General features: G+C 42.3%; 2 protein-coding genes across 11 annotated transcripts in view; one reads left to right on the forward strand and one right to left on the reverse strand.

Moving 5' to 3' along the window:
• SESN3 (sestrin 3) overlaps positions 1-2112 on the reverse strand; it is a 73885-nt gene extending 71773 nt beyond the window's left edge. The window contains exon 1 of one of the 2 annotated variants that reach the window (XM_022562074.3): positions 1742-2112. In XM_022562074.3, the coding sequence (XP_022417782.1) occupies positions 1742-1819 (78 nt within the window). In that variant the 5' untranslated portion in view covers positions 1820-2112. The remainder of the gene's footprint in view (positions 1-1741) is intronic. The other variant, XM_022562075.3, reaches the window with a different exon arrangement.
• On the forward strand, positions 1023-21279 carry LOC111168387 (uncharacterized). 9 transcript variants are annotated; one of them, XM_089915421.1, is made up of 5 exons: positions 1023-2949; positions 3599-3680; positions 14121-14247; positions 14768-14821; positions 19353-21279. In XM_089915421.1, exon 1 carries the CDS (start codon positions 1974-1976, stop codon positions 2340-2342), a length of 369 nt encoding a protein of 122 aa, XP_089771547.1. In that variant the 5' UTR covers positions 1023-1973; the 3' UTR covers positions 2343-2949; positions 3599-3680; positions 14121-14247; positions 14768-14821; positions 19353-21279. The 9 variants fall into 9 exon arrangements, 5 of the variants coding, with proteins under 5 accessions (XP_089771547.1, XP_089771548.1, XP_089771550.1 ...); XM_089915422.1 differs by having other exon boundaries at positions 14124-14247; XM_089915424.1 differs by lacking the exon at positions 19353-21279 and adding an exon at positions 18539-19346.
• Positions 21280-21643: the final 364 nt, after the last annotated feature.

Consider the following 21643-nt stretch of genomic DNA (forward strand, 5'->3'; position numbering starts at 1 on the left):
CACGTCAATACAGCTCGTTTTTCCCTTATTCAGTTAAAAAAAAATTAGCTGTTTTTTTTAAACCAGGCTTTAGTTTAATCAAACATGTCTCAACAACACTTTTTTTTTTCATGTTAAAGACATAACATCACTTTTAAAGTTGGAAAATCATCATCATCATCATTTTTTAAAAAGCTAAGTTCAGATGCCATCTGGCCCAGAAGTGAAAGAGTTAACATTCAACTAAGCTGCTCTGCGCTTCTGATCCATTACATTTCTCACGAGCTGCCCTACAATGAGCTGAGCAAGTATCAACTGTAATTTGATCCCAGAGTTTATGGAAAAAAATAACTGCACATATTCAACATGCACATTTAATAAAAATCTGGTTCAAGAAAAACATATCCGATAAACACAATTTAAGGCATATTTCACTGTTTGATTAACTTCAAATATGCAACCCCTTTGCTTTCTTCATGCTCTCAAATAAAATGGGGGGGGCGGGGGGGGAAGCAGCAGCCCTACTGCAGGGAAAAGAGGCTTGAAAAACAACTTTGATTGGCACTTGGCCTGACCCACAGAGGAAGAAAAACAGTTTTTGGACAAAGAGCGCAAATATTTGAGCTTGCTTACTTACATGCTTTCTTTCTTTTCTTTTTTTTTTTAATATATAAAGAACAATCCCAATTGAACTGTATTTAGAGAAACTGACTAAAAACGGTGCGGTATTCATCTTAGTCTTTCAGTCCCGACGCATTTGCACAGCTCAGCAATTTTAATTCATTTGTACTGGACAAACAGAAGCACCTCAACTACTGTTTCCACTTAATGAAATGTAAAAATAGAGTCTCGAGAAGAATAAACTGATTATAATATTACCCAGTGGCGGCTGTTAAAGTCTGATTAAAAGCTTTTCTCCGTCTAAAACGACATCTTTTCACAGCCCCCTCACCCCACCCCCCTTAACGGAGCGACTAAGCCAAGTAAGCTAAACAATACTGGAGTAAACTTTCTATCAGTCACTCTGGGAAGCAATAAGCTGATTTTGCGTCTGATTTTTCTGGAGCAACACCGGGGGGCTGGGGATGAGTAAGTGCTAAAAAGGGATAACTCACGTCCACCTCAGTCTCCACCTCCCCCAACCCCAGCTTGAGAAACTGTAACGTCGAATAGCATTTCCCATGGGCATAAAGTTCAAGCTGCTTTACCAGTTCCTTTCAGGATCGAACTGCAGCCACAAGACGACCATCCAAAGAATGTAAAAAGGGAGTGTTCGGGGAAAGCGCGCAAGGAAGGCAGAAGCAACCGAATAAACAAAAACAACACCCGCAAGAGTTAGGCACAGCAAAGAGGGAGCCAGGTCCTCTGGACCAGACCAAGCAGTTCTGATTTCACACCGACCTCCATCAAGAGCACTGGGAGGAGGATCGAACAGGTCCGTCCCTCCCTCCGCCCTGGGAGCAGGCCGGGGGTGGCAAGGTAAGGAGGTGAACGGAGGAACAGACCACAGGTCCCCCCGCCCCCCCGCGGCCCCAAATCCCCAACCCCTGGGGACTAGCGTCTGTCCCGGCAGACATCAAAAGCAGCAGCAGGCTAAACCCTCCACTCTCAACCCATGCCCCCTTTTTGGGTCTCGGCGTAGGGAAGGTGCCCCGGGATCCCTTTGAGCCTTGCTCCAAGAGTGCGCCCCGGGGCCGAGCAGCCCGAGCCGCGGCCGGCAGGAAGCGCCCTTTTCGGGCCGGACCCCAGGCCGAGCCCGTACCTTCCGCAGTACTTTCCGGCAGTTGGTACAGAGCAGGTAGTTGGCGGCGGCCGACGGGCTGCTGCTGCCCCGGTTCATCGTGGCTGCGGGCACCGAGGGCGAGGGCCAGGGCGAGGGCGAGGGCGGGCGGCGGGCTGGGGCCGGGCTGTCACTGCGGCCGCCCGCGCAGCTGAGGGGCCGGACCGTCCCCCAGCCGCCGGCCGCGCTTCAGCCTCAGCGTCCTCCGGGCGGGATGTCGGGATGGGAGGCGACGCCCCGAGAGCGAACGGCTGCCCGAAGCGACCACCGCGGCGGCTACCGAAGCGACGGCGGAGACGGTGGCGGCTGCTCCTCACCGGCCCGTTGTTCCACCCGCCCCCATCCTCCAGACCCCCGCCCCCGCCAGGCTAGGACGAGCAGCCGCCACCGCTGCCGCCGCCGTCGCCGCCGCCACCGCCGCCGCCGCCGCCGCCGCAGCCGCAGCAGCAGCGCCTCAGTGCGGCCCCGCCCCCGCCTCCCCACCACCTTCACCACCTCCACGCTCGGGCACCGCCCCCTCCCGCCAATCGGACCGCTCCAGCCACGCCCCCCGGGCGCTAGCCCACAGCCAATGAGCAACTAGAGCCCGGCTGGGAGCTGCACCGGCCAATCAGAGAGGCCGAAGACGCCTTGAATCTCTGGGCAAGTTAAGTTTGTCTCCGAGGCTCCGAACTGAAGGGAGATGGCGGGTTAGTTAGGTAGTGGAGTGGGTGGGAATACAGTGTGCTGCTCCACCAATAGGACGAAGAGGGTGTGTCATATGCAAATAACCCCGTGAAGTCCAGCCCCTCCCCTAAGACAGGGCACAGCCCCTGCTCTAGGTCTCTGCAGAAATGGTGAGGGAATGAGATAAGTAACTGGGAGCTAGAGCTCGCTAGTGGGTCTAAGACTGAGCTAAATATTTCCTGATTTCTTGAGAAAGAGGGTGGGGGTGGGGGGAGCTAAAACGTCCTTACCGTCAGGGCAGTGGTTAGGCTTTCTCTTAACCAAAATCTTAGCTGTAAAGAAGACTGCAATCACGTAGCACTTTGCATCCAGGGATCTCAAAGAACTTTATGCATCATTTATCGTGAGCCCTGTTTTGCAAAAGACCAGTTACCTGAGGCTTCGGCAGCGGGTAGGGGATAGATGTTTAAGTATATTTGCACCAATAATCGAGTTAGAGGGAAGAAAAGACACAAAACCTGTGGGTGAGTGGTTTCCTCCTCCATCTAAAGCCCCTTCTCGCAGTCTCTAAGCAACGAAAATTCCTTTATTTGTCCAACACGAAAAGGCCAAAGAGACAGGGTTGTCTTCCACCCAAAAGTCCTTCTGAGGTAGCTGGTTAGATAAACGCAGAGCATGGAGCTCTGCCTGGAAGCGAAGGTTCAGAGAACAAATTGCCATTTAAAACTGTTGGGCTGGACCTGCCTCTTCCGAAGCTAAAAATGGATTTAGGACTTTGGCGTTCACGCTCTGGGGAGAGAAGGCAGATGTAATTGGGGAAAGCTCAGGCTGGCGGGGTGTGGGGGACAGGCGAGTGGGGGAGCGAGGTCTCCCGAGGAGCTAGCAGCGCGCGTGCTAGTCGAATGCTGGTTCCCGACGCGAGACGCCCGGAAACCTGCTCCCCAGTGAGAACAAAGGCAGGCTCCGAGCGAGAACCTGATTGGTGCCCGGTCCTCACCGGTGTCCTCCGGACCCCGGAGATAACTTGCTCTGCCCACTGGCGCGGAGCTCCGTGCGCACTGGCGCCCCAGCTCCCCACCCGGCCTTGGCCGGGACCACATAGGACTGTGCGTTATGACATCACCTGTTTTCGCTGTTGAGAACACGATCGGTATTCTCTGCTTCTCTTTAAAGGTCTCTGGTGTACGAGGATTTGTGAAGGCCTGCAGTTGGCAGAATGAATCTGTGGAGATGGTTTAAAAGAACGGTTTCACTGGTTTGCATTTCTTTCTTTTCTTCCCTTTCTTTTTAAAAAACTACCCTGGTTTCCTTAGGGATTCAGTGTAGTGTTGTGATGCAAAATCAGAAAGGTACACTTGGAGGAGCTAGCAAGTTTAGCATATCAAAGCTATTAGACCAAATTGTGTGGTTAAAACTGCCAATCTCCTCATTTTTCGACAGCTGCCTCCTCTCTGTCCCTTTTAGAGACCAACAGGCATAAACCAAGTCTACACAAGGAACAAAGGAAATGGAAATCTGCCAGTGTCAGGTTTAAATAGATTAAAATAGACTGGAAAACCCCCAAAGGGTCTAAGTTATGTGGTTGGGTAAATGTGTTGACCCATTTAACTAGTGATAGCTAAAGTTCTCTTGGTGCTGTGCAGATTTATAGAGCCTAGAATAGCAATGGCATGGGGAAGGTGTATAACATGCAGTTAGAAGAAACTGTAAAAGCAAGAAGATTCAGCAAAGGGAGAAATTACTACGTACACTTCAACGCAGAGAACCAAGAAATCCAGGGAGAAAGGAGGTCTCAGTTGTCCTAAGAACTGAAACACATAGGTGTCCCCATTTAATGGTAAATATCTTGAGTTATGTTCCTGGCTTGTAAAGCAGATTTTATGTGAATACATTTTAAAGGAAAGGAGAAATTGAAGGATGAAGTGAATTTTTGTGCAGAGACTGAGTTTTCTCAAACAGTATTTTAACTTCAAATTATTTTCTATCATATACTTTTTATATCCTTTCCTTCTATTTAATAGCTAAAATTCTTTCACAGTGCAGTCCTTTAAGTTCTTCCATAACTAAATCTCTCAAGAGGGAGGCCAAGAGAGGCCAGCCCTATACAGTTATACCGTCTAACAAAAATTGCTAAAAGGAGGTTTTAGAGGAATCTCTTCATTGATCCATGGTCATATACATGTATGTGACCAAATGATGGCCCTCTCCACCAAATCCTCCAAACTGTTATAACATTGTCTATACTGTCATTTATTTGGCAGTCAACCATGTACTGCACTGTAACATTTCTTCTATTGAACCACGGTATATGTGTCTGTGTCCCACCCCTGAAATCTCCAATCCAGTAACTCATTCTCAATACACAATGACCACTCTTTCTTCTGGTTCTCACACCCTCAGTCCCATCATCCTTCTTCTCCCCTCTCACGGTAATGTTCAACTTCTGGACACTTCCTTTCTCTTCCATTCCTCACCTGACCTCCCTTTCTTTCCCAGCTAGCCTGGATACCAGAAGGAGACTGTAACTTAGAGAATAAGTGACTTGCAAATCCTGGATCGCATTGTTAGTTAAGAGGGAAGGAAACAAAAGCCCATTCTTTGAACTTTGTACAGAGCAAGGAAAAACTCCGCCCCTTTTGTTGTGTGGTTGATCTAAAACAAGAAAGAACTTTAGGAAAGTAAGATCTGGGTGAAAATTAACAACCAATGTGGAGCACTACTTCTTAATTTTTTAATTACAAAATGAGAATGAAACATTTCACATCATTTAAAAATAGTTTTTGCTTGTTTTGAACTATTTTTTTTAATGTGACTTATTTTTCCTAGTTGTGCATAAAATCACATGGCTTGGATGTACCGTAAATTATTTAACCATTACTCCACTATGGAACATGTAGGTTGTTTCCAGTTTCTCATGATTATAAATAATAATGCTCTGATAAGCTTCCTCATATGTAAGTTTCTGGCAGCATCTTTTATTCCTAGATATGGAATTTCTAACCTAAAGGATATGAATATGTTTTAAGGCTTTTGATGCAATTTGCTAAAAGATTTTGTGGAAAGGTTTAACCAATTTGCAACCAACTCACAGTGAATAAGAGCACAGGGGAGAGAATCATTTGAAAGCACAAATCTGATCTGTCATCCTCTTATAGAAGGCCAGTCAATAGTCCACTTACCTCTACTTTGAATGCCCTCCATCTCTTTCTCTTTGAAAGATCTCCCGGTAGAAATAAGCGCTTGCCAAAGCATCCAAAGTGCTTTCCTATAGCTCTTCCTTAGCATCAAGCTCAATACTGAAATGATTGGTTCAAATTCTATGTTCTCATTAGACTGGTGAACCCCTTAAGGGCAGGGATGGACTCCATTCACTTATCCACTCCCAACTCCTAGCTCAACCAACTTGAAGAGAAGTGCTTAAAAAATCTTGGAGAAAATAAGGAGTTTTCACTCTGACTTTCCTCAGTACACCATAAGTTCTTCTAGAACATCTCTTTTGAATCTCTAATAACAGCTACAGGAACTTATAAAAGGATCCCAATACATATTTGTGAATTGAATGGCTCAAAACAACTATTTTGCAAAGCAGAGAGATTGGATTCGTGTCCTTATCTGTCACCAATTCCTTCTCTGACATTGTACATAATGATCATAACTGGGACTTGCTATCTCTTTTATAAAATGAAAGTTTCTACCACAAACCAAGGGTGTAGGGAGGGAGGGCTGAGGCACATTTTAATGCTCGGTGCTTTTGAAAGAAGATACCCTGTTAGTAACGTGCTGTGACTTTTGGATTTGAAACTGTTTATTTCTCTAGATATTCTCATTCTACTGACCTAAGAACAGGCCCATTTATAGTTCCTAAATAAGGATTCGATTGAAAAAAATCAATTACTGAAGATATTTTTTAAATTCCATTTCTTGAGACAATAGGTCATTTTCTAACATTTTGCCTCCTCAGACTTCTTTTTCTTTCCCTTGGGAGCACCCAAAGCCTTTGGATTTCAGGGAAAGTACTGCATTATTTACAAATTTGCAAATATTGTAATTTGTTTTGTGCACAAAGGAATTTGTACTTCACACAATTATAAATTGATTGCTCCCTTTGAGCTGTTAATTAGATTCCTGTGGTCCAAGACCAATACTACTCCAAAGGAGAAATTAAGAGGATCTGATCCAAAAAGGCCACTGCTTGAGTGCCCATTCCCATCCCACCCCCTCCATCGCCCACCTCCACCGAGAAAATTATTCTTACTAAAGCTCATTTTTCAAAGAACAAATATTCCACCAACATCCAAATTTTTGTTGGCTTTCTCTTTTAACTTCCTATTTCAGAGTTTCCTGCATTTAACCCCATGTAAAGCAGACTGCAAAGGCGAGCGAGGCCCTCAGACGTGGGTTTGTTGTTGTTTGTTTGGCCTGCAAGATGTTAGCCAGCACAGTGCTTTTTAAACATTGAATTACTTTAAATATTTATAATTTAGGATATTTTGCGCCCCCCCCCCCCCACTCTAGATTTCTGGTGTCTCTTGAAAATTTGTCAGATCTGATCACACTGGACTCATACTGCCACATGGCAACCATCTGCTGGAACCCAGTACCTGCTATTTGGGTTTGGACATGCACTTTCTAGTTTACCAACATCTCTGTCACTCTTTGGGGTTCTATTTTGCCACTTTATTTACATTATCTTCTTGATCCTTGTAAGGATTCGCCACCTCTATAAACTTTCTCTAGCACCTAAATACCTAAATTACTGATCTGCTGACTGTCCCTCTTAACTTTATTATAGAATATGAATGGAAAAGAAACGTCATCTCTTGGCTATAGCAAACGTTGAGGAAAGGGGTCAGATGTAAAGATTATCATGATATGTAAATCAACTATACTTCAATAAAAACATATATTTAAAAAAGGAATATCATGATGGATAGCTAGGTACCCTGACACGTGTGTGTGTGTGTGTGTGTGCATGTGTGTGTACAAAATGGGAAGGACAGTTGTCTAAGAAGGGACTATTATGTCCTTTACACTCTTCACCCCACTCCTTATTCTAAGTCTGCCCGCATCCCCATTCTAATTGTAGCTTTAGAAGAAAGGGACCAAGGGGAATGTGGCAATAGAAGAAGGACCATGAGAGTGTTTCTTTCTAGTCAGGTATGGATTTGAGCACTGACTTTGCCCCTTACTAGATATATGACCTTGGGCAAGTTACTTACTGTCTTTAGGCTTCAGTTTCCTCATCTGTAAGACTGAGTAATAATGCTACCTCCTCAAAGAGTGATTGTGAAGATTGAATGAGATTAATGCACTTTAGTGTTCAGCAAAGTGACTAGAACATTGCAAGCCCTCAGAAAATGTTTGCTGCTAGCTGCCACAATACAAAGGATGTTACACATACTGTGTGACCTCGGTCTAGTTACTTAACTGTTCTATGTCTTGATTTTTGTCATCTGAAGAGAGGATCTTGATATTAGCTTGGTCATAGAGTTGTTTTGAAGGTTAAATGAGCTATATGTAAAGCACTGTAAAACAATGCCTCACATATAAGAAATGCTATATAAATATTTACTATTATTATATACAGTGGTCAGGAGATCTTTTTTATTTGTTTCTTTCTTTTCTGTGAAGATCTTTGATTTTCAAGGTACTTCTCAAAAGGTAATGTAGGGTAGTAGAAATAGCAATGGACAGAAAGTCAGAGGATCCGGGGTTTAGTTCAGTAGTGCTGTAAACGATGTGATTTTGGGTCTCAGTTCTCTTACCTATTAAATGTGGAACGGTGATTAAGTAGGGTCAGGGCCAAATCCAGATTGTAGGAAAATTGAAGCTTATATAATGTGGGGACCTTACTTAATAAAAGAATATAAAACTATGGATGCAAAATTATTTATGAAAGCAAATACTTATTTAAAATCATCAATAGAATCAATAAACTTTAAAAAGTTGAAAATACTATAAACATCACAAAATCCAAATAAATAACAAATCTCTATTAATTAACTACCTGACACAACCCTGTATTACTTTTTTCCCTACATATTTTGGGCTGTATATTTTGATTTCCTCTTCATATGACAATGATTTTTGAAATGTTATCTTCTATGGAGAAAATAGAAAGGTAATTCAATTTTTTCCTCTAGTCTAGTGCCCTAGAATAGTTAGGCATCATGAAACATCCTCCAACCTACATCTTTGTGATCTGATGCGTGTGAATTGGCCCGGTGGGCGATAGAAATATTCCTAGAACCCATTCTTACGTTGGGACAACTCAAAATAGCAACCACGCACTGAAATGACTGTGATCTTGCTCTCTGTCTATAACCCACCAAACCCAAGCTAAAGGTGTCTGCATCTTAACTTTCCCTTAGCCAGAATAACAACAATACACATGGCTTCCCAATTCTTCCAGCATGAAGGAGAGTTTGAAAGAGGTAACTTGAGTGAAAAGAGACTGTGGTGTTTACCGATAATGGTTAAAATAGCTTGCTTTTGAAATTTAATTAAGAATATGACCACGTGAACACATTGCTTTGGCCTCTCCAAGGGCCTTGGAAGGGGCCAGTGCTAGTGATGGACACTAAAGTTTAAATTTCATTAAATTTGTGGTTAATCCGTGTCTGAGAATTGCAAAGACCTTTCCAAGCTCTAAAATTCTGTGAATTTGTTTTGTCTTAGGATTTCCATGAGAATCTAGTGCAAGCAGGATTAGTAAGATAGGAGAAGTAGGAGAATTTCTGCAAGTAAGCAGGGAGAAAGTAAAAGCAGCTCTAGTCTCAAAAATCCCCAAAGTTGCCTTGGTTTTCCTTTGTTCCCTTATTTCTTCTGTGAGTCTGTTCATCTCCTTGATAATCTAAATTCACTCTCCCCAGTTCTCAATATCCTTCTTTCAGATGTAAGGAAACTGAGATAGAGAAATAATTTTATATATTTTAAGGAAAGATCATTGTGAAATATGCTGGCTGTCTGGGTGTTAGAAAAGAAAGTGGATAAATAAAACAAAAATCCACATGAAAGTGAAGGAGTTTGGGAGTACGATCCAATTAAGAGCACAGAAGAGTTATAATTTTTAGACTCGGGTATCTTAGATGACATAGTATTCTATTGTGAAGGATTTGCAGGAAATCAACATGTAGAACCGAGGTGGGATTGAAGGGACCTTTAGAAGGAAACAGTCTATACTTCAACTTTCAGACCTTCTGAAAGTGACAATTACATACAGACTTGGAGCATCTTCAGGGATGAGTCTTATTCATCTGAGTATTTCAAGTACTTGGAACCTAAGAGGAGGTGCTTGAAAAAGCTTGTTGGATGAAATGGTTGGATGTATTAGAGTTTGTTAACTGGAAAGTGAGTACACATATTTTTACCAAATAAAGTTCCCAAGTTGTCTTAAAACTGTAAAATGATTTTCATGCAAAGGTAAAATTTGCCTTGTTCTCAAGAAGCAACTTTCAACAATTATATAAATGTAACAAACACAGCAATTTCAAAGATAAAATGTTGGCATCCCCACATGAGCTGCAAGCTTGGAATCACAATAGCATCTTGTAAGATTCTGGAAGGCTGCAACTTTGGAAGAGTATGCTGTGAAATACATGCTGTACAGATAGTTTTTTATTTGCTCATTTATTTATTGGACCCTCAGCAAGTGGTAAGTCCTGGCGACAAAAATAACAAAAGATAAGTTTATAATCTAATAGTGAGACTGGGGTATAATCTCTGCATTGCTGTAGAAGATAAATAGAAAATGGAGAATAGAGGGTAAGAGAATTATTAGCAAAGAACTCAGAAAGATCCTTTGAGCATTTATGCCTGTAACTGGATGCCTTAGTGGTAGTGATGGAGACACATGATACAGAATTCTTGCTGTGTCTCCATGCAATTTACAATGTCAACAGGAGGATAGGATTAACCCTTATAAATACTAGAGAACAATACAGAAGAGTATATAATGAGATCACCTTTTAATTCCATGTTCATTACTCAATTCATTCCTGCAGTCACACATTAATTTCCTCAACATGTCTGTGGAGTACTTACCACGTGCCAGGCTCTTGGCTAGCCATGGAGATAAAGTGATAAACATGAGAGTCAGGGTCTTACAGAACAGATAATCTAGCAGAGAAGATGGACTTCAAACAAGTAATGCCAATATGTAATGAGTATTATAGTAGGGAAAACACAGGAAGGGAACATAGAGCAGGGGAATCTAACTTGGTCCAGGCCTCCCTGAGGAAGTAAAATGGAAACCCAAGTGGCGGGGTGTCCACTGTTTCTGACAGTGACTCCCCCATATTCCAGCCAGTAGGTCCTTTGCATCTGCAACTCTCATCTTGTTGTTTCAATTCTCCTTTTAATATAGTTCCTGTTCCAGTTATAAAACTCCTATGAATCCTGACTTCTTACAGTACAGTAGACAAACTTTTATGCTGGAAGCAATCCTCCTTTCTTTTTCTAAGAGGCACTATCCCTATTTAACTTCTTTTTCCAGATTAAAGAATATCATTTAACATCATTATTTCACACTTGACAGTTCTCACTCAGGCCACCACCATGATGAGTTCCATCCGTGCATGTGCAGGTTAAATGTAGGCACCATTTCTAAGAGGTACATCTATTTTATCTCTCTTAAGACTCTAAAGTATTTGAAGGTAATCCTCATATCTCTAACCTATTTTCTCTAATCCCCACAACATCCATGGTAATGATACTATAATCATAATAGATATAGTGATAAAAGCAACCACTATCACTTACTGAATGCTTACTATGTACCAGTCATTTTGCAATATCCTATATACATTATCTTACCTAATATTTATAAGATGCCTATGAAATGGTTATTATTATCTCCATTTTTCAAATGATTTATAGGGATTAAAAGTTTGGTCAAAGTCACAGTTATTACAAGACGTTTGAGATTTGAACCCAGATTTGCTTGATGCCAGTGTTTATAGTATTATTCAGTCCTGCCTTGGCATTGTACATTCAGAATATTGTAAATATTCTTTGAACTAATTCTCTGTGATAGGTTACCAAACTGTGAGGTCCACTGACTTAGATCTCCCAACATCCACCAAATACAGTGTGGGCACCTCCAGTAGTTGGATTCCTACTGAGATCAATGCTATGGGAGTAGGAAAAGAAATACGCATTATTCCCTATTCTAATATTTTATTGCCCACTGGCATGTTACTCTAAAATAAAACTAAATGATCCTGGGATGTGAAAAATTCTTTTGTTGACACTTTAAGTTGAAATCCCAAATGTTTTGATGTATAAGTCTGATGATTCCTAGGCACTTGGTTAGTCATGAAGGTAAAGTGATGGATGTAATGGAGATAAAGTTGAGGGAGAGGGGAGAGGAAAGAAGTTGCCATTGCTCCTCTTACATGCTGTATCAAGGATGATCTGGGTCCATTGTGATTGGTTGAGATTAGCTCCTCTAAGAAAGAAGGTGAATGAACTGGTTTCCACATAATCTGCCAGCGAACTAGAGATATTTATCTCAACCTGTCCCATCCAGATTCTCCTCTAAGGAAACCTTTCTGCTTGTGGCCTCATTCTACACAGTGGTGCTCTATACTGTGTGTTTGCCCCTTGTCTCAGATGAGTGGACCAAGGGGTAGATGCTTGCTGGAAGACAGACATTCTGTGACCTGGCCAGCTATCTGGATGGACTAGCTTAAAATGATGATCTGGGCCGATCAGTTGCCTTTCTGGGAAATTCAGCAATTGGAAACTAAGGCACCAGGCCAGCTGGCAGCAAAGTCAGATTGTGAGAGGATGCCATGAACCATATGGACGCTAAAACTATGAAGGGGCAGAACAGATAGAGAGTAAAGGCTGAGGAAGCTGGTTGGAAAAGAAGCATAGAGACAATGCACAGAAAGAAGGCAAAGACACTAAGACACTTGTATTTAGAAGTGCCTTCGATCCTGGGTGTTTCCAGTTTGGTCCCTGCTATGTATCCCTGTAATCGCCCCTTCCCCTATTTGAATCTCCTTCCACCATTAATTTTGTGAAGTAACTTGAGTGCGCCTGTTTCTTTCAATCAAAAGAGACTAAAACCATCTTCCTTTCCTTACATGTCAAGCACTTACAAATATGAAGTATTACTCTTAGTTCTCATTAGTAAATGGATGTGAAAAGTCAGATATTCAAAAGAAAGAACTGGAATGTGCTGAGCCAGAAAACCGCATTTTGATTTTTGCACATAGAAAATTTTTACGTTTCATTAAGAAAGTCTGCTCTCAAACTTTTTAGAATGTTTTGTGTTCCCAGTTGGAGAATGGAGATCAGTAATCTATTAGCCGAACTGCTTCTCTCCAAGTTTAATGTCAAAGTGATTCTAATGTGTCTATGTGAGCAACTGCCTGTGAAGAAAACTTTGAGAGACAAAAGGCTTTCTCCCTTTCCACTCTTTATCCTTCATTCAGACCTCACGCCTGCTGGCCCAGTTTAATGATTTTCTAGAGTTTTTGAACCAAAAAGATTTTTTTTTAAAGTAAAAACAGAAGTCAAAGTTAAATGTCCTTGAATGTTTCCAAGAACTAAGTAGTTAGTCAAGAAAAAGATAAAGTGAATGAGGGCAGCTTTGTATCAGTTTGCAGATTAAAGATCGCTGTGGTGGTCTTTATGAAATACAAAGGGGACCAGGCATATAAATATGAACGGGTATAAATGCTTTAATTTGACTCAACTTGCCAGGTGAGGAATGTGCCTCAACAAGTGATCTGTTTCCGTAGGGCCAATCACTAGCCTTGGAGGAGCTCAACTCAGCTAACCAGAATAGATCTGGAATATTCTTGGTTCCCATTCCTGTGCCTCACATGCCTTGTCTCTGCAGGAGCCGCTGCTTTTTCTTCCCTTTCTAAGTCTCTCTCTCCCCTCCTTCCTCCCTTCCTTCCCCCTCCCCTTCCCTCTTTCCCTCTTTCTCCTTCTTCCGCTCTCCCTTCCCCCTTCCTCCTCCTCCCTCTCCTTCTTCTTCTTCTTCTTCTCCTTCTTCTCTTTCTTCTCCTTCTTCTCTTTCTTCTCCTTCTTCCCATTCTTCTTCTTATTCTCCTTCTTCTCCTTCTTCTCTGTCTCCTACTCCTTCTCCTTCTCCTCCTTCTCCTCCTCCTCCTCCTCCTCCTTCTCCTCCTTCTTCTTCTTCTCCTTCTCCTTCTCCTTCTCCTTCTTCTTCTTCTTCTTCTCCTTCTCCTCTTCCTCCTCCCCCTCCTCCTCCCCCTCCTCCCCCTCCTCCTCCCCCTCCTCCCCCTCCTCCCCTTCCTCCCCCTCTTCCCCCTCCTCCTCCTCCTCCTTCTTCTTCTTCTCCTCCTTCTCCTCCTTCTTCTCCTTCTCCTTCTCCTTCTTCCCTTTCCCCTTCTCCTTCTCTCTCTCTCTCTCTCATTTATATTGGGCTTATTCTGAGCTCAGCCACCTTTGAACCCATTCTCTATCTTGTAGGTAAAATAGTTCTTAGGATTTGCTAAGACCTTGGAAAATAAAGGAGGTACTTCACCTGACCAGTGAGGATTGTTTTTGCCACAACTTTGGAAACTTTGTGGATGGGAAATTAAAGGAAGTGGTGCTTCTCCCTGGGCCATACTAGAAGGGTTGTGGTCGTGTTGGACTTGCTGTTGATGCAATAACTCTACAGTTATTTCTGTATACTCAAGGCCTGTCGCTTTGCATTTTCTGTTTCTTTAAGAAGACATGAACATCTAGAGAGTCACATGTCTATGGGGAATTGGAATGCTGAGGAATGGAAACAAATGAAAATATATTACACAGGTGGAACTTCAGCTGTGACCTGAAATGTATCACCTAAGAACTCTGTACGGGTGAAATTTTTTCTATCTCGGTATTGTATAATCAAGTTGCTGTTCAAAAACTCTTCAAATTTCATTTTTTAGTACTTACTTTGTAGGGTTTTTTGAGGATTAAATGAAAAACTTTCTGTAAAGTGCCTAGAACGGTGTTCCTCCTATTATTAGCACTCAATAAATGTTAGTTATTATTATTTTTAAAATTTTTCATACAACAATAATATATTTGTTCAGTAGCAATTGAAATTTACTTGAATTTTAATATTTTGGGTTCCCTGATGCCATTTACCACTGTTTGTTTTGATTTAAAAGGGCCTCAAGTACTTGATAACATGCAAGGTTGATCATCAAAGCATCTTTATTGCACTTGTGTTCACAAAGTACATTTTGGTCTTCTTTTAGTTAGTCTGTTCAATCACATTACAAGATAGAGAATTCTGTGTCAGAGAGCCTGTGGGAAAATGAAGAACCTAAGTGTCTGGAGAAATTATATGACCACAATGTAACCCCCATCGTAACCTCTCTCTAGATGAAGATGAAGAAGGACCATCTTCTCTGGGACTTGGGCTCTCACGCGTATTAGGTGAGTGTATGCGTCCACACACATGGATATATGCCTTTATGTGTCCTGCTCTCAACAAATTCTTTTTCTTTTTTGGCCGTGCCTCACAGTTTGCAGGATCTTAGTTCTTCATAGTTCCTCGACCAGGGATTGAACTGGAGCCCCCTGCTTTTGGAAGCGCAGTGGAGTCCTAACCACTGGACTGCCAGGGAATTCCCAACAAATTCTTTTTTGCTAAGCTAGAGATAGTGAGTCATAATCATTCCTTAAGTTTTTTTTTTTTAAATTATTTATTTATTTATTTATTTTTGGCTTTGTTGGGTCTTCATTGCTGCACACGGGCTTTCTCCAGTTGTGTCGAGCAGGGGCTATTCTTCGTTCTGGTGTGTGGGCTTCTTCCTAATTACAGTGGCTTCTCTTGTGGAGCACAGGCTCTAGGTGCACGGGCTTCAGTAGTTGCAGCGCGTGGGCTCAGTAGTTGTGGCGCACGGGCTTAGTTGCTCCATGGCATGTGGGATCTTCCTGGTCCAGGGATCGAACCCATGTCACCTGCACTGGCAGGAGGATTCTTAATCACTGCACCACTAGGGAAGTCCCATTCCTTAAGCTTTTAACTGAAGAACTGCAGTTTGCCAGTTAATGAACGGGACGTATTATCCCCATTTAAGAGCTGGAGTCCTAAGATAGAGTGCCTTGGCTCTTGCCATCAAGAGCTTTGCCTACTAGCCAATAGCTGATGATTCTCAGTTTTACTCTACAGGAGGTAACTATCTTTAGGGAGATGGACAAAATCACAAAAGATAATATACCTCATGTATTCTGTATGACTCTAGAAGAACTTAACCATACTATAAATAGGTCTGTTTTTTTTTTTTAAATATAGGTCTGGGCTGAGAGGGTCTTCTGGGAGGTGTAATGGGCAGGATATATAAAGCATGGACCAAGCCATGGATTCTTTCCTCTTTGCCTTTCACAATTGCCCTCTGTTTATAGAAACCTATTTATGAGTCTGCCTTGGTCATCAGGCAAAATGCCTTATTTATTTCGTGGTTGTTTACAAAACCAAGGGCCCAGGCTACAGGATATTTGTACTGTTGTCTATCATAGCATTCACTGGGAGAAGAGATAAGCGATTCATCTGACAAAAATATTACGGCTTGAAGATTCTGAGTGCACGAGAAAGAAGTCACCGCATTACCATGTCATAAGACAATGATTTTGTTCTCTTGAACAAATGATGTAACTCATTTAGGTTGATTTCACCTTCCTCAGATGTCAGGAACATAATTTTTGCTTTTTCACTATAGTTCTTAGTTGCTTGTGCAGTGACATCTCAGGTAAAAAGGGCCTGAAGCAAAGTCTGAGTTGGATCCTCCTGAGAACATCAAGAAGATTTTCTCCCCTTTTTCAAAGAACTAAGGAGTAGATTTAGCCAGACAAGGATAAGGTTCTAGATGTGGAGGGTAACAAGGAGCGGTAAGATTTTTCTAGGTGGAAAAAGCAAAGGGAAGGCAGATGCTTGGGTGTGTCGGTGGCCTAATTTCTGTAGCCCTGGAGCTGCCCAAAGTATCTTCAGAGTGAAGAACAGCCATCTGAGCCCTAAGACAGGACAACGACCTGGGGGTGAAGAGCGGCTCTAGCTCCACCTGCCAGCTCCGCGCCCCCTCAGCTTGGTTCTATTTGCTCTTTATCTTCGGGGCTTCATTGACATCATTCTACCCTATTTCAGAGTGAGATTAGGTGAATTCCTCAGAGCCCGTGGATCCCAGTGACATGTTAGCTACACCAACTTTGTGTCACCTCTGCTTCTCCAGAAGCAGATTCAACAAGATCACATGATTTTTCAGAGCCTTTTAATGTCTCTTGCCTTTGGCATGTCACTTATCTGACCTACTTCCAACTTTTCATGTTCCAATCTCCCATCCCTTTTATTTCATCTGACTCTCTCCCATATCATCAGCCCTACTTTCTGCTCCCTTCTCACTAGAGCAAACTGCCAACCCCAGTACCTTTGCTCTCTTGTTCACATTCCCCTCAAAAGTCACCCAAAGTTTCCAGGAAGCAAAGGAGAAGAGCTTAAACTATTTTTGCAGTGGAAAGCCTAGAGATGACTTACCTAAGCATGGCCTATTTGCTGCCTGATGTAGTTCATGCTCTGGCCAGGGGGAAGGTATGGTGGGATTTTACCCAGGCACACTTTGGCCATTCTGCGTTTTGTGCTGCCTGTGCTGAGTCAGCTATTGTTGAAACAAATGAAGGTAAGTATCCTTGAGGAACAGTGATGGAGGCGTGGGTGACATTCATGTAGATAATAACCTTTCAGGTTAGCTCTGGTCCTGCCCATGAACAGAATCTCAACCCCAGCCAAATCCTTCCAAAAGCAAGTCGTAGACTGTAGGCTGTAGGCTCCCTGAGGCTCCCTGTAGGCTCCCTGAGGGCGCACATCCCTGTCTGAGTTCTTTTCATTCATGTATCCCAGGTGCACAGAATGGAGCCTGTCCCATTGTAGGTGCCCGATAAGTCTTTGTTAATTTGAATTCCCGCCCGATGGAATTGTTACTCTAGTACCGCATTTCAGCAAGGCTCTTCTCCACCAAATAGCACAATATCAAACAAGTATAGCAGAGTCGATTTTAATATGCTAATTAATATACACAACGGAAAAAAAGATCGTTGTAAATACCATGGGCTTTGAATGAACGTGAGCTTCTGAGGGCTGTAAATATATTTCAGAGAACAGGACTAAGAATGGAGTAGAAATATACTCAATTTTAAGGAGCATCTTGAACATGAAGGGTAGCTGATAAAGAGAAAATTAAGCTTTTTAATTATAGAAATGTGAAATTGATAAAGAATTCCCTGTTTATCTGAAACACCAAGTTTTCCTAGGACCTTAATATTATTATTCCTAAAAAGCAGGGGTCGAGGGGACTTTAGACTATATAAAATTCCCTCCAATTCTAAAAAGTTGAGACTATAATTATAAATCATCAAAAAATATAAAAAATAAATAAAACTGATGTCTTTATTCTCTTTTGGGAATGAGTGTAGCCCTAGAACAAAAAATCTTAACCTGAAGTGTATGGTTGTACTTCCTTGTATGTTTGAATTCCCTAAAACCGTGCATAAAAATTTTATATATGTGCATTTTTTCCCCTGAGGAACAAGGATCCATAGTTTTCATCAAATTCCCAAGGTAGTTTGAGACCCCAAAACCTTATAAGCCACTGGATTATAACATTTTAGATTGTCTCCTTATAAGGCTTGAAATAACACTTTCTATGTGTCAGGCATTATGCTAAACACTTTTTATGTCTTACCTCATTTAACTGTAACTTCACAAGACTGCTGCTTTTCTGAGAAGTTAACTTTCTCAAAGTCTTACAGCTGATAACTGGTGAAGCTGGGACACCCACCCAGGCTGAACCAGAATGCCATGCTTTTATTCATTACATAGAACTACCTTCTTTGTGGGGGACAGAACATTTTCCCCAAACCAGAGCCTTTTCAGTCTTAGCCATTATTTTCCCTGTAATTCATCTTTTATATTTATTTAAGAACTGCTTTCTAAGCACCCTAAACCCTTTAGACACCCAGGGAGCATTCCTCTGTGGACCTAGCTTTCTAAAGTACTGAAGCAACCCTCTCCAGACCACTCACCTCCGTTCTGTTTTTTTCCATTGTACAACCAGGCTGCAGTAAGCATAATTTTGTCTTAACTCTCTATTCTAAACTTAGGTCTGGCCACGTGGCACTAATGGACAACCCATACATTTGGAGAGACTCCAAGAAATCCATCCCAAGCACTGAATTGTCCTGGCCCTGTTCCAGAATTTCACTAACCTTCCACAAATTGTGATTCCAGACACGTTCTTACCTTGGCCCCCAGGATAATGGGAGCCACAAAAGAGACAGAAATTAAAATGTCAGCCCAGCTGGGCCCACAGCAATTACAATGGAACCCATTGCCTCTTCGATCACCTGAGTGCACCACATCTGTGCCTCCTGCAGAAGGGATAGCAAAATAATCCAGAGCAGTTATTTTAGATGTCTGTTTAACTCAGCGTTAACACAGTTGCTACTTAACAACAGCAACTAAGATTTTAATAAGCGACAGGAAAATTTTTAAAAGCAAGGTGAGAAGCAGAGATCAGAATTCTGATGAGCTTTGTAATTCAGCAACCACTACCATCACTCAAAACCTAAATAACCTGAAATACATGATCCAGGCTGGAGCGGCAAGTAAAAGAAAATGCTGTTATTCTCTGCCTGAGAAAAGGGTGTCACCCAAACCTTTTCACCTACTGCAGATTCTGAAAGACGAGTAGTATGCCATGTCACTATGGACAGAGAAAAGGATGTCCACAGCCAAGGTGACATCTGAGAGGTCATATACTTTGTGGGATCATGATAGAAGTTCAAAACATCAACCTGAGAAAAATAAGTGAAACTGATGACTAAGTGGGAAGTATGGGTGGCACAAGGGATTAAATGGTGTGGGAATCAAGACATTGCTAATCTCCTCACTTCCTCCTTTTTTTATTCTTTATAGACCCAGCCACTGATAGGAGCTGCCGATTTCATGTGAAGTGATCAGTTGCTTCTTGTGCTCTGAAGGCGCTGATTTCCAACGACTGCAATGTTACATCCATGAGTTCTTCCAGCTTTGAAACTGAGCGCTCCAAGCCAAGAAGATCCCTTTTCTTCTGCTGCTATGCCGGGGAAACATTGAGATTACTTCAGCCAAAATAACATTTCTGCCAGTTGACATCCTATCTCAGAGAGGCAGCTAATCGTGCTAACAAAGAAAACGATGTTTGGTCATAAAGGAATGTGATGAAACTTTCGCTTTATCTTTTTCTATCTCAATACCACAATATGGAGACGAGTTGTTTTCTTAAAGTGTTTGTCACCTGCTTTGTGATTGTCGTTTTACTTGGCTGCCTTCTCTGCGAGACGATAGGCTTCATGAGGACAGTTTTCCTCCTCATTGTATCCTCAATACAGTAACATTTTTTTTGAAGAAATGAATAAAGACAGTCAACGCAGAAAAAGTCTTCCAGTCTATGTTATAGGAATAGTGAAATCTTTTTAGGTTAGTAAAATGTGGGTTGAATTGCTCAGGAATTTTTAATAACCAGTGTTTGTCAGCTGAATGTATATTATGGGCAAATGTAATACTGAATGCAGTTATAAGTTCTGGAATAGGGACAAGTGTTCAGGCCACGGTGGCTAAGTGCTGTTTTTGTCCTCCAGCTTTTATTTTTACTTCGGGTAACTCTTAGCCAGTGTTAGTCTAGGAAATTGCCCCCTCCTTCACCCTCAGTCCCATCTTATTCTCCTCCCCCAGGTACACTGGGTCCTACACTGGTAGGTGATCCTCTGTGTACCAGAGAACCGTCTTCCCGGGGCCACTGGGCTTTGTTCAGCCACAGTTCCAGCTGGTCCTGTCAGAGGAGCGTGTCCTTTCTTTGCTTTGGGGAGAAGTGAGCTGGAGCTGTGTGTGGAGTCTCTACACTGAAGCCAACAGAGGAGGAAGTGGGGAGTGGGGAGATAGAGGGAAAGAGGGCGGGAGATAGAGGGTCCTGATGACATACATCATTAGAGGCAATAAATCACCCACAACTTAACTTTTTTCTGTCATTTGCCACAAAAATAACTCTAACTGGTCCAGAGAATGTGTTGTGTTACTTTGTTTTTATCTTTGTAAAAGAAAGAAATCATTTCGATGGCTCCTAGAGGAAGTGCGGTTTGGTACATCTTGGTCTTGTTAGGAAATTCATTATTTTAATGGACCGAAATCTCTGCCTTAGATATAATGTTGGAGTTTTGGGAGCTACAGGTAACTCAGGATGCGTGTGTGCTCTCTTCTACCTGACAGCTCCATATGAAGAGAGCTATTATGACTCATTTGTTCATCCATTCAATAAATATTGAGCACCTACAATGTGCAGGCACATCTTTTCTTCAGGATTTATGTTTAGACTGTTCTTTGAACTGTTTCTCATGTCACGGGGATTCTGGACCAGTACTGGTGTTCCCTCCTTAGAAGGACTCCACTGTGTCAAAGCATCACCTTTAAAATACGGCATCTGGAGCAAACCATGATAACATCCATTCATATGCGTTAAACATGTCTTAAGTGTCCCATGGGCCAGGTGTAAGGGTAACACGGATGAATGAGACAGTTTTGTGCTCAGAGGACTCACTGCCCAGAAGGAGGAGGCTTCCCTGTAAATAAGATAGTCCAGCATAGACAGCTACAGTGAAACCCAAATTGTAATAGGGAAGAACAAATTACTTTAACCTTCGTATTCTGTTGCTTTTGCTACAAGTTAATCACTAAAGGGATGTTGCCTATAGCTTGAGGTATACATAATGGCTCATCTCGGAGAACCCTGCCTCCCATATAATGAGCCTTAAGCTAAAATACCTTTGTTTAGCCCACAGGAAACCTCCTGACCAGGCCCACCTGTAAATGTCTACAGGAGAGAAGAAATTAACACATCCTGGAACCAGGACTTTACCCCCTCTCCTTTTAGTATTAAGGAAGCCTGAATTTAACTCAGGGAAGATGGTTCTTTGGGACACTAGTCCACCATCTTCTCGGCCTGCTGGCTTTCCAAATAAAGTCCCTACTCCTTGCCCCAACAAATTGTCTCCCAATTTATTGACCTGTCATGCGGTGAGCAGTACGAGCTTGGACTTGGTAAGAAAATGAGGGAGCTGCCAGTTCTCCTTGGAGAGGGGAATCCTTGGAAATACTTCCTACCAAGGGGAGGTAATTCAGAGTATGAGTGTGGACTTCTGACAGGCAGATGGAGCTGGGGGAGGGTATTTCTG

The sequence above is a fragment of the Delphinapterus leucas genome, chromosome 7, assembly GCF_059928025.1.
Source record: "Delphinapterus leucas isolate spDelLeu-1000000601 "Yukka" chromosome 7, BTC_Dleu_Yukka2, whole genome shotgun sequence".
NCBI lineage: Eukaryota > Metazoa > Chordata > Mammalia > Artiodactyla > Monodontidae > Delphinapterus > Delphinapterus leucas.

Bases quoted from the DNA above. Each gene is read 5' to 3' on its own strand.
- LOC111168387 (XM_089915421.1), top strand. From the start codon at position 1,974: ATGTCGGGATGGGAGGCGACGCCCCGAGAGCGAACGGCTGCCCGAAGC.